Here is a 13,488-nt window from a genome sequence, read left to right as displayed (position 1 = left end):
GTGCGGCCGGAGGACATTTGGGCATTCATTTTAAATACATTGAAAGGAAATAACTCGTTTTTTTATTCATTTAAACAACCCAAAGATGATCTCTCCAGAGTGGTGTTGGATATGTAAGCCTATCAATTGTAATTATGGTCTCTTTTTACCCCAGGTGACTCTCTGAGCTACCACCAGAGCAGACCTTTCTCTACCAAGGACAAGGACAATGACATTGCTGTCACCAACTGTGCACTGTCCTACAAGGGAGCATGGTGGTACAAAAACTGTCATCGGGCCAACCTTAACGGAAAATACGGAGAGTCCAGACATAGCCAGGTAGTCCTAAGCACTGGACTGAAATGTCTGGTATATCCACATAATTAGCCTAAAGGTGCGGTCACATTTACCGTTGTTCTGCGAATCGTCTCAGGCGAAATCCAGTCAATTCAATAGAAATCAACGCTATAGGGAATTTCGAGTGAGGACAAAATACATCTGGATTTGCTGTGTTGACCAACAGAAAGCTGCTTGGTTTGAAAGTGACTTCTGTGAAGTGAAGCTGTGCTTCATACATCACTACACTATTGCCAATAGACAATGGGCCTTTTTTGCATTTCGCTAATGTTACCGCACCTTTATACATGCATTGTTTCCCCCACCTATGGAGTAACAAGTAGGCACAAACTGCCTACACATGCAAACTCTCACAGGAACTTAGTACTCTGATTACATCTTAATTCGGCTATTTAATCTTACACCTACAGGGCCTTTGTTAGTTGTGACTCATTCTTTGTGGTTTTGTTTGCAAGGGCAAGCGCTAAAGACAGGAAACATGCAAGAGCGTTTGGAAGCAAACTGAAAGCAAATAAAGCTTGATAAGTGCGATTCACAGGCCAATGGGTAAAAATACTGTAGATCCTTGCTTAACTGTGTTGTCATGTCCTGTTGTCTCGCTGTCTGCTTTCATTTCAGCTTTCTCACAAGCGTTAGCGGGTTGGTGTAGCTTATAAACGATAAGGTCATATTTCCCATTGGTATCTGTGATATTTTTTTCATAAAAGCAGAGGTTAACACTCTGAAAACTAATAAAGGCCTATAATATAAAAAATATTCTTTTGAGAGGTGTTCTTGACTTTGTGAGTAGTAGTAATAACATTGAATTGCTAGACAATTGCTTTTTGTACATAAATTGTAAACATATGTTTTTGTGCTTTTGGATTGATACTGAAATGTACATTATCAACATACTGACAGCATCTAAAAACATTTTTCTTATGTATAACTTACCTACAAATTGTACAGATCTTTGCAACTTTTCTGGCAAAACTGAAACTGGTTCATTGCACAATTCCATAAATTCCATAAAATTAACCTATGAATTCAGTATGGTTTCACAATATTGTATATCAGTTACTGGATATTAGATATGTTTAATAGCTGTTGGTCTGTATTTAAATGTTATGCTCATTTCCAATATTGTTACATTTAGATTACCTTTGCCGCCTCTAACACTGATTGTAAAAAAAACGAATTATTTTATAACAATGTTAAATAGCAAATCTTAAAACCAATATCCATTTTCAGACTATCCATTGATGTTGTGATGCCTAATTTCACTTTTTTTCACAGATTTTTGGTGTTGTATTTTTTATTTTTATGAGTTATTGGATATAACATGAAAATAGTTATTGGCTTTTCGTCCTTTAACCCCCTGGGGTCGGTGGTCGCGCCGGCGATACCAGCTCGCTTTTTTTCTTATCATTCTTATAATCTTATAATTCTTTGAATTTCATAAGATTCATAAACATTTATACACTTAAGTTATAACTATAAGTACATAGAGTGAAAGAATTTAAATTCTAATACAATGTCAGTATGTTGATATTTTATGTTTAATTTTCTGTCTAAACATATGAAAGTGTATCTGTACTAGAACGACATTTTATGAGATTGCTTTAGTTAATATAACTGTTTGTGTATTAACATTATGTGTTTGACTTCCGCAGGGTATAAACTGGTATCACTGGAAAGGCCATGAATTTTCCATCCCTTTTGTGGAGATGAAGATGAGACCTTTCAACTACCGCAGCATCAGTGGCAAGCGGAGGAGGTCCACCCATTAATCCACCGTCCTACTAGCTGTTTCTATTTTTAAATGGGGCGAGGAGGACACAAGGAGCGATGTAACTTATTTAAATCTTTGAATGATAAAACCCCCTTGACGAATGTTGGTTGTAAACTAAACCTTGAGGTTCGGTGACTTTCTTATGTGTAATGCAATTTGTTCAGTTCTGGGAGAATGAAGACTAAGTTTCGGTATTGTTCAGCACGTTTACAGTGTGAGGCCTAAGAAAAGAACCTCATTAAATGAAGAAAATAGATCATTTCTCCCTTTGAGATAAAAGATTTTGGGGGAAAATTAATGCCCCTAAAAATGAGATGCTTCTATTTTTATAAATGATGAGAAATACCTTTAAAGAGTAACTGAATGATTTTCATGTTCATGTGACCCATCACAGTGTTAGATTTTGCATTTACTGCACCCGGAAGCCTAATTTCATCTCATATTTAAACTTATATTAACAATTGGCCATGGTACTGTTGAACACAAAAATTCTATCATCATTGAAACTTCAGAAACCAAAGAACTATTCAGTATCTGAGGGCAATTCAGACTTATCTGAAACAAAAATGCTTTTCAATCAAATAATTTGTCCCATATTTTAATTTATTTTAAATTGTACTATTTTTTTGCAAGGCTGGGGTGCGTTTCCCGAACAACGACGTAACTCGCTGCTTAACTAACATAGTTCGATGCATCGTTGAAGAAATCAACTAGCTAGTCACGACTGTTTCCCGAAACCGTATTGTCGCAAAGTGGTCGTTCAACCACGTTGGTTTATGACGTCACGCACGTGGTGGAGTAATAACTTCTTATAATGAATCTGTTTGAGATCGAATTAACGCTAGATGTTTTGCTATAAATTACAGACATTGCATCTGAGGACTATTTCTCATTTTTCTCAGTTATTTTGCTTTATTTCCAGATTCAATCATAGGCTCGTTCTTACATAGTAGAGCACGTTCGCACGTGCGCACTCTTCAAAAACGGTGCTTTAAATCTCTTGACAAACTAAAAGACGTAAATGACATTTGTATGTATTCTAAATAAGACACAGGTTGTACTGAATGTCATCTTGCTTATTTTGCTCAAGATAAGGATTTATTTAGTCCACATGTAATGCAAACTAGAAACTATGCTTCTAACCACAGGTGGAGAGCTGTCGTTCCAACTACACAACTTTGCGATGCTGTTTGCGAATGTTCGTTAGAACGATGGTTTCGGGAAACACTGACTCGTTGAACTATGCTGATAACGACGGAACTTGCGAACATAGTTGGCTAACGATGCTTTTGGGAAACGCACCCCTGATTAGTAGTAAAAATATCACATCATCCCACATCAGTGTTTTATTTAGATCTGTCTAAATGAACATATAAGCTGGCCTGAGAGCACTGATATGTACATATGAAGAACTTCATATGAAGAGAATTTTTGCATAGCTCTGTCACACACTCCATGCTTTACAGTGTTTCAAATGTTTTTGTTCCTGTAAAATAATTGTGTCCATCTGTGTCTTTGTAAATCCTCTAGGTTAATAGCAATTCATAGTTGAGTGCAGGAGAAATGCAGTCTGTGTTTACCACTGCAGAGAGAAGACCATCTGAAGGGTTCTTTTCGTAGATGTTTCTATTCCTTTCATTCAGAGTCATTCTAAAATGGATGCTGACTAGCAGTCGGGCTTGAGCTTTTAAGGCTTGGCATATACACAATAGGTCATAAAAGCAATGCAACTCCTAGTGCAACTTAGAACATAGTCTTTCTTCTTTAACGTTTTGTACCTGACAGAAATATATTATTTAATTCTGTAGTTTAACATGGCCTCAATGTATTTTGTACAGTGACTGAAAGGTTTGTGAAGGAGTGCAACCATGAGATATTTTTCTAAACCTTTCCTCATGCAGTGTAACACTTACCTCATGCAGCAAGTGATATTTCTTTTTCTAGTAGCAAATCTCTCTCTCATTTCTGAACTAGAGGGTGTTTTTGTCTAATTAACTCACTGAAGTTGTAATACATTGTTTTCTATGTATTCACTTTTTGAAAGTACTGAAACAACAGTAGCATAATACAGATGTGCTGGGATTCAATTAAAACATTTTAAAGATCTACATTTTATTCTGCATTTCAACTGAAAATGACTGACTCGCTCTCATGCTGTTCCAAACTTTGCTTTTTTTTCCGTTTGTTTTGGAATACAAAAGGAGAATTTTGAAGAATGTTTTTGGGTTTCGATAACATCAAATGTTATTGTCACCACAGAAAATATTACAGTACGTGGTCCCAAACACCAAGAAGTCAGATTTAAAATTCAGATTCTTCTGCTTCGGTATATCTGCATGCTCTGCATAGATCAGGTCTCCAGCGTTCTGCTTCTCTAACAACACCTGTTTCCTATAGTCGCAGTTCTCCTAATGAGCCTCTTCTGAGAGACAACACTATGATGTTTTCAAAGAGTTTCTACTCTTTTCCTATGCTTCTATTTTTTTCTTATCTTTTTGAGGGGTAAGATTAGAGAGTGTAGCAACAGCTGGGATGGGAAATAGAAACCAAGTCAATTCTTAATCAGCTCAAGCTAATTGCATTGAACACTGAAAAAGACATTTTGCATGCACCAGAAGGCATCATTTTATCCATTTACTGTTCTGTGGAGAACATGGGTGGAAATATGTGTACCTTCTTGTGTTTTCTAACCGTTTTCTTCAGCAAACTAATTGTTTGTGGTTCCCAGGATGCAGGCCTTCTAGTTATTTTTGAAAGAGGAATAGAGACTTCAGTTTGTGATTGACCGCTTCTCAAGAGAGAGACAGGGGCAGGTTTTCCTTCATTATTCATTGACTCAGCATATGGTGGAGACACTTCCCCTTCCATTCTGACATGCCTCCTATCCACCAAACCACTTATGGCTCAACATTCACCATGGAAAACACTTAAAAACATGTTACGCATAACACTTGGAACTCTAACTCTGTGTTATACAGGCAATCTGGTCATTTTACAACTCTCTTGTACTTTTATTTAATTTCGAACAGTAGGATATTGTAAAAATCCCCTACATTTTGTACCTAAATGAAAATGTGTTTAGCATGAACACTAATGACGCAGGCAATGTGTGCAAAAACAGTATTTGAGACATTTTTCCCTAACTTGCTAACCACATTGTCAGATAACCTTGGATATTATTGTAACAGATCGAATTAGCTCTAGTTTAACTTAAAATGTGCTGTATAGTTCCTTTTTTAATACATTTTCTACACATTAATAAAATATTCAAAATACAAAATCTGAGTTTGATTGTGAAGTGATTTGGGGGGGTATTTTTAAAGAACCATTGCATGTTGTGTAGCCAATTAAAATCCTATAAATGATTAACCTTTTTTTTTTTTTTTTTTTAAGCATAGGCTACTCATTCTGCAGCGGTTGGGCTTTCCATCCGCACTTGACATTTCGCTGTTTGTATCGTTCCTCTTGTCTGTGTTTGCGCGTAAGACAAAATGTCAGTCTTTGCATTTGTGGTGGGGATTTTTCAGTATTTTTTTCTTTTCTGCAGGTTTCATTGATATACCAGTAGGTAGAGGCAAGTTTTGTCATTGAATCATTCGCTCAAACGATTCGTTCACAAAACATTGATTCATGAACTGTGTTGCTCGGAAACGCAAAACCGTTTCAGCTTTGACTTCCTTTGGAATTATCATTGGTTGAGCAAAAATACACAAAGTAATGCAAAATTGCATCTAAAAAGTAAGTTACTCAATATTATTGAACTGTGGTGAAGGTTAAATGACGCTTTGCAAAGCACTGAGGCTTTCCTCTTAAATGTACCTTTCAAACTAGTGAAATAAATAAGTTACTGTTAAAGGACAAGTTCGGTATTTTACACTTAAAGCCCTGTTTTCAGATCGTTTCTGATGAAATAGAACGGTTAAGATTGAAATTTGGACACATGCTGCTGGCCCGAGAATTTTCAGTTTCTGAATTTTCACCTCCACAATGGCTACATAGGTGCACTGGAACAATCCTTCCTAAAACGTATTAAACTTTCGTTTACAAAGACGCGGAACTCACCGAGTGGTCAGGGGTGTTCACTGATATGCTCACACAAAAATCGCTGCAAAAGATGCTTTCCAACAGGTTTTATCGTAGTTTTTGTCCAATTCCATTGACTTGTATTGGATGTGCTGTGAGGTACGGTATTACTCCGCCGCCGGAAATGGAAATGGGGTTGTTTGTGGGCTGGAGTGTCTATTATTCAAGCTCTCAATGGAAGAATCTACGGGTGTGAGGCGTTTGTAAAAATAGGTCCACAGTTTTAACGAATGGTAAAACACCTGTTGGAAAGCATCTTTTGCAGCGATTTTTGTGTGAGCATATCAGTGAACACCCCTGACCACTCGGTGAGTTTTGCGTCTTTGTAAACGAAAGTTGAATGCGTTTTAGGAAGGATTGTTCCAGTGCACCTATGCAGCCATTGTGGAGGTGGGGGGGTGCTACCACAGAAACCGAAAATTCTCGGGACAGCAGCATGTGTCCAAATTTCAATCTTAACCGTTCTATTTAATCAGAAACGATCTGAAAACAGGGCTTTAAGTGTAAAATACCGAACTTGTCCTTTAAAGTGACTAATTCATGTCTGTGTTTTGACACTAAAATCATAATAAAAAATTTAACAAATTCATTAATAAAATCTGCGATCTGTCTATTTTAACTATGCCCCAGTCGGGACTCTGTCCCTGTTATTTCATAGTCAAATGAACATTGGGCTTTACATATAAATTAGTTGTTGTTGTTCTAATAATGATAGTATAGTAAAGAAAACAGCACTAGGATTCACTCCTTTTAAACAAGAACAAGCAGGCACCTGGTTCTGCAGTTGATTGAATCTTCAGATGTACTAAAGTGCATTTGGCAAAGCGAATTAAGCTCATACGGTACTTCAATGTGGAAGCACTTTGGATATAATGTGTCGAAAACAACATCACTGTTGAACTGTTTTATAGGCTGTGAATAACACTCACAATCATGCTGTTAGTCTGAATATGCATGGCCTCTGAAAAAAAAATAAAAAATTTAAAATATATGCTCCTGTAGGAAACGTTGAGAAGAACGGGGCCGTGTTGAGTACAGAAAGGATACATTATCAATGGTGGTTGCTTGGTGACAGAATTTTATGTACCGTTTTTATGTGCTATCTCCTAATGCTGCGTCACACGCTTCACAGCCATAGACACACTCTTGCTAGGTGTTAATTTATGATCCAAAAATACATAAGAAATCCTCTTTGCATGTGATTCTGTTCAGCGCTACAGCTGTAATAACCCCTTTTATCTAAATAAGGCGGGTGGACAGAAGTCTTGAACTGACTTGCTGGGGCTTGTATTAAGTAACATTAATGCTTGCCTTTTCAATGCTTTCTCTGAGGTAGGAGGTAAAAAATAAGAGCCATGCCGCAGGTATTTACTGTGCACACTTAAAAGTGTCCCGATAAAACACTTTATAGCCTGATCATCAACCGGAAGGGCTCTCGAAATGGTTGACCCCTCTGGCATCAGAACCTCTTCGCTCTATTATCAGAGCTCTAGATCCCTGTATGCACCGTGCCCAGGGTGAGTCTGATGTAAGTAGGCAGAGTACACCACCCCCAAATCTTCACAAGTCACTGAACGCTGCAAACTAATCACTCCTGACACCAGAATAAGAGGCTGGGCGGCTGCCTGTAGGAGGACTCACTAATGGCAGCACACACACACACACATACGGGGGTTAAATCAGAAACCAAGTTCAAATCTCTGGAACAGCTTCAACAGAACAAGTGGAGGTACGTTCAGGGGCAATTCATGCACATGCTGTGGAGGAAACACCGGCGATCAATGTACATCTAAAGGTAAGCTTCATGCAGTTGCAGGTGATTCCTAAACAGAAGGATAAAGAGTTTGCTAAAAGTAGAAGTAATGTGTCTTTATTTGAAGTTTCTTTTACCTGACCTTGACAGGTCAGCGGTGCTGAGAAATCAAAAAAGCTGCATGCTTTTAAAGAGCTATGGCATACTGTAATAGTGTTATTTACTGCTATAAAAGTATTTTTATGTTGGTTCATCAGTCATGCAAAGCATTAGAGCTTATTTTAATATTAAGATACTAGTACCTGTCTTTAAATATGTTATTTTTCAGAATAAGATTATTCAATCCTACCAGTATTTAAACGACCTTGTGGTTCGTTTAGGGTCAATAGAAATTGTAAACTATAACTATGAGCTTTTTTCATCTTTAAATGTTTGTTTTGATTGTAATTAACAATAAGTTCATATTGCACCTCATTTTGTGACATGCTTGACAATTGTTGACAAGATATTGCTTGGATTTCCAGTGCACACTTCAATTTGATGGATGAAATAAAGCTTTCCAGAAAGGAGCTCTTAGTACAAAAGCAGGCTTTACTGAGTTCCTCAGCCATGTTGGAATTCATGCTCTCAGGCAACATCAACCTTCTTGTATTGAGCATGCCCGAGCTTTTGTCCTTTTATCAAGATGTCACAACATTCGGTGCAAAAACCACAGAAGTGCCCTTTAGGGCTGGAAACCCAATAATACACATGTGACCGAGGCCTTTCATGGGATGCATTATTTTGAAACTATTCTGTCTTTTTGGCCTCAATATGGTCCAGGCTAAATCCAATCCTAGAGCGAGTTTGGCCCAAATTAATCATTCTATTTTAAGCTTTCTGTTGTCAGCTGAAATGACATTGTAAAACATAACTTAAAAAATTGCATTGACCTTGTTCTAACTATCTTTTATAATAAAAAATAAAAAAGGTGTACAGTATTGTTGGGCATTTCAGTTCATGTTCTCAAAAGCGGAAATAAACATTCACACATTCAGCCACAATCTCTGTGATCATCTCTTCTAAGCTACTTGCTATTGGGTCATTTAGGCTGATATTCTGAATATCAACAATACTGTCATATGTTTAGACTACCTAAAATCATGAGATATTGTGTTAACAAGACTGTTGCAATAATCTAAATAAAAATCTGAAAGTTTGAGACGGCTTAGATAATGTTAAAGGATTACCCAAACATGAAAATTCTGTCTTCATTTACTCACCCTCATGTTGTTCCAGACCTGCATGCATTTCTGTCTTCTGCTGACCACAAAAACCAAACCGTTTCGGTTCCCATTGACTTCCATTGTATTTTTTTTTTTTTTTGTCCATACAATGAAAGTCAATGGGAAACGAGTCGGAAACTGTTTGTTAGCAAAGTTCTTCAAAATATCTTCTTTTGTGCTCCGAAGAAGAAAGTAAGTCATACAGGTTTGGAACAACATGAAGATAAGTAAATGATGACGATTTTATGGGTGGACTTTCACTTTAAGACATTAAATAAAAAATAATATACACTGCACAAACTATAGTCCTAACTACATGTCTCAAACAATTGGACTAATGTTATTAAAATTACTGAACTACAGTATTTGACAGAATTTAGTGGACATTTAAGAAAATTAATTTATTAAATTTTATTTTTAAAAAAGCACTGTTTATTAAAGTATAGAACAAAGCAACAAGCCACTTTTGCATTTTACTGCAATTTGGTGATCAGCAGAACAGGAAATGAAGCAAAACACCAGTGATGGCATATGATAAAAACAGACCAATGTTTCATAAATATTCAGCTAATTAAAAAGAAAAAACATGAGCATAAACAATTCTTCCATGAAGTAGTATAGTTTATTAGCCTAACAATGTAGGCTCTGTAAATGAAAATAAGGTGATGTACAGTCATGGTGCATTTTGACTAGTCTAACTTTAAACATGGATAACCCAAACAAATTTCTAAAATTCTGTTTATAAAAGCACACAGATTTTGATTCATAAATGTTCCATTACTAACTCGTTACTTTCCACCTCTCGGAGTTTACTGATCTAAATATAAAAGTGACAGTGGGAGGGAGGGATGGGTGGGGTGATGTATGTGAGTGAAGACAGGAAGCTGAATTTCAAGGTTCAGCACAAATTCATGTGATTGTACATTTGCATCATTTCTGAAAGGAGTAGTTCCCTGTTTTGAGAAATGCCCCCCTCCAAAAGTCCTACACGCAAAGATTATCTCATACTTGGATTGAAATGAAAAACCATACGAAAAAAGAAATGTAAAAAGTTTCAATTCCTGTGTAAATGACCTGTTTCTTAAGTCACAGCAGTATAGAAAGTTAGGAGGGAGTACAGTAGGTCCATTTATGGCAGAGCACAGAGCATACTCTGGTCCCTCCTCTTGTTTTCATAGCACTGTTCCGATACATTTCATTAGAATGACTCATGAGCTACAGTTCTGACTGGTTGGGAACGGCCTGGACTATATTTGGATTCAGAGGCAGCCCTCTTTATTTTTCATTAGGACTGCACATAAACTTAACACCCTTATGTTTCCGAAGCACACTCTGTGCCTTTGGGATGTGCAGATGCTGCTTCTGAAAGATCCAATCAGAGGAGGCCAGAACTTCAGACAGAAGGATGATGGAAGATGCTGGTTGAGAGAGATCATTTTTGAGTCTGCCTTCTTTGGAACTTTAAAGTTGGGTGTGAATAACCGCAGTAACGGTAGTCTTAACCTCAAGCTTGTGAGACATCAAAAATGATGAGTCCAGGTTTTACATTATCAAACACAACCCCAGTCTGCTAGAAGGCGTATTTAAACGTGTTAAATGCAAACAAGACTTCTCTTGGTTTCATTTAAGTTCAAGACAATTCTAATTGTGAAAGTAGTGTTAGGAATGAACATCAGCAGGGTTGGAGATCTTCCTGTGTCACTTGGTTGAATAAGAGAAGTTCAAGTCTTGAACGTGCCCAAAATAAACACTCAGTTCTGCATTTTCATGCTTGATAGAGTAAAGCCCACAGCATGTGTGCTGCTTCATTTTAGTCATAGTATAATATCAGATTAATTAATATCATTATTACATTGATATTATACACTATCAATCAAAAGTTATGGGTTATTCATTTATTCAAAGAAATAAATACTTTATTCAGCAAGGATGCATTAAATTGACCAAAAGTGACAGTAAAGACATTTAGAATGTTACAAAAGATATGCGTTTCAAATAAATTATGTCCTTATGAACTTTCTATTCATCAAAAAATCCTGACATTTTTTTATCACAGTTTCCACAACGATATTTAGCAACACAACTGTTTTCAACATTGATGATAATAGTGAGAAATATTTCTTTAGCAGCAAATCATCATTTTAGGACACTGAAGACTGGAGTAATGATGCTGAAAATACAGCTTTGCCATCACAGGAATAAAATACATTTTAAAATATAATAAAAATAGAAAAAAGCTATTTTCAATTCTAATAATATTTCACAATATTATTGTTTTTACTGATTGTTTTACTTTTATTATTTTTGATCAAATAAATGCAGCATTGGTTAGTATAAGATAATTCTTTTTTTTAAAAACACACCAAATGTTTGAACAGTAATATTATTAAACTACTATAGGCCCTATTTATACATATTTTAAAAATTGTAGTGAATGTCATTAGACGAAGAGAAACGAGGCTAAACTGACACAATTTTACATTACCTAAAGTCAAGCATAATTTTCCTTTTCAAATCTAATTATACAATGGCTTCTTTTGGACAGCGGCATTTTGATGAGTATGAATAAATACTGTTCATTTACTGTTCATTTGATAAATCTTGCAAACCATAAATCAAATCTACTAAAAAACAAAAGTGCTATTTCTCTTGCCCTCATTCAATGTGAAGTATTAATCACTTCAATCTAAAGGCATAACAGTTTCTTAAATTATAAGAAAGCATTTGAGACGATTCTCTAGTTCCTCTTTGCACTTTCAAAATGCTACCATTACATGTTGAAAACTTTTTTTGTGGGCACTATGTAAACACAGTGACACATTTACCCCACCCTTCGTTCTGTGACATCACAGGGAAGTTGAGTTTATAAAGTAACCACAAGAATGCAGTGTGTGTCAGGCGAAAGAGTTGCGAGCAGACAGAGGGCTCTTTCTTAAAGCGTACGGCCTACAGTGACTCAACTCCTCCTCTCTCACGCAGGTACAGCTGTGGATATGTGCCTTCCAGTCAGAGCAGCAGATTGTGTTGCTGAAAGCAGGGTTATGTGATGCCCGCAGAGACGTCTGGACTGACCTCTGATCAGAGCCGGTAAGGTTTAATGCTTCTGGGCTGAGAAATGATGGATTACTGTCCTGGTGAGCATCTGTTTGTCACATGTGGCTTAGCTGAGAACAGCTAACTCAATTCAGGCCATATGCCCTTTTAACTTCTGAGTTCCTCCCGTGTCGTGACTGACATTCTGTGTAACGGAGAAGCTTGTGGACATGCTGAGAAATATGCTTTTCTGTTTTTATATTTAGCACATGTGCGTTCTGCTTAGCTTTCTCTGTGTTTCTGGCTGATATTCCTTAAATAACTTGACCTTTTTCAGATTAGACCTGGCAAAGATGTGGTAAAACTCATTCTGTTTATATTGCCGCCCGGGACTGTACTCTCTACTTTAAAGTCTGGAAAAATATTGCTGTTTGGCATCACCAAAGTAGGAATGTAGGAGATACAAATCATTCATGAATATAAACTGGGCACCGTAAATGAAGGGCAGGTGGAGGCTTATACGGGCTCTTTAAAAGTCCTCTGCTTTTGTAAATATTTCCATCACAGGTCTATAGCAGCAAGCAAGTGTTTGATTATAAGACAGACGCTTTAACCTTAGTTTAATACAGAGCTTCCAAATGTGGGTGAAGCTTTCTCAGCCATGTTCGCCCTCTTTCTCTCAGACACATTTTGCGCCCTGAGGGCCTGTGCTGTATTTAGACAGTGTCCTCTCTTGTGGAAGGTTAATCATGTCCCTGTATTTGTCTTTTCGAAATGTGTTAAATCTGGTTGTGAGTCTCAGAAAAAAAAAAAGCCTTTACTATCTAGGTGAATCTAACAACCTCCTCACGAAATTCGGAGGAATTCGACATGATGTGCACAACGGCATGTCTTTGCATGTAACTGATGTTGTCGGTGAAATTCGGAGCTCCATCCTGGCTTTGTGTGAAGCTGAGAGAGTCTTCCTGTTTAACATTCCTCTGCAGATCTTAGAATTATTTAAAGTGATTGTTCTTCTTCAGAGGGGTCATGCTGAGGAGGTGAAGGATTAGAGTAAGAACGGAGAGCTGAATGCTCTTGAAGTCTTACGCAAGTCTACGACTGGAACTTCAGAATGGAAAACGAGATATGATGCCTTTGCAGCGTTAAGCTACGTTGAGATTTTTTTATTTTATTTTTGTCTTCATAAAAGTCACTTCCTCTTACATAGGTGTTTTTCACAAGAATCTACTGCACAAACATATTTC

General features: G+C 36.9%; 1 protein-coding gene across 2 annotated transcripts in view; it reads left to right on the top strand.

The window, feature by feature from the left end:
- The window catches only part of tnr (tenascin R (restrictin, janusin)), a 152,916-nt gene extending 147,529 nt beyond the window's left edge, over window positions 1-5,387 (top strand). For both annotated transcript variants that reach the window (XM_084120770.1, XM_084120769.1), the window contains 2 exons: window positions 155-318; window positions 1,989-5,387. In XM_084120770.1, coding sequence (XP_083976896.1) covers window positions 155-318; window positions 1,989-2,105 — 281 coding nt within the window. In that variant the 3' untranslated portion in view covers window positions 2,106-5,387. The remainder of the gene's footprint in view (window positions 1-154; window positions 319-1,988) is intronic.
- The last annotated feature ends 8,101 nt before the right edge of the window (window positions 5,388-13,488 follow it).

The sequence above is a fragment of the Abramis brama genome (assembly GCF_963993115.1).
Source record: "Abramis brama genome assembly, chromosome: 7".
In the NCBI taxonomy this organism is placed as follows: domain Eukaryota; kingdom Metazoa; phylum Chordata; class Actinopteri; order Cypriniformes; family Leuciscidae; genus Abramis; species Abramis brama.
This window is presented reverse-complemented; position numbering and strand designations above follow the sequence as displayed.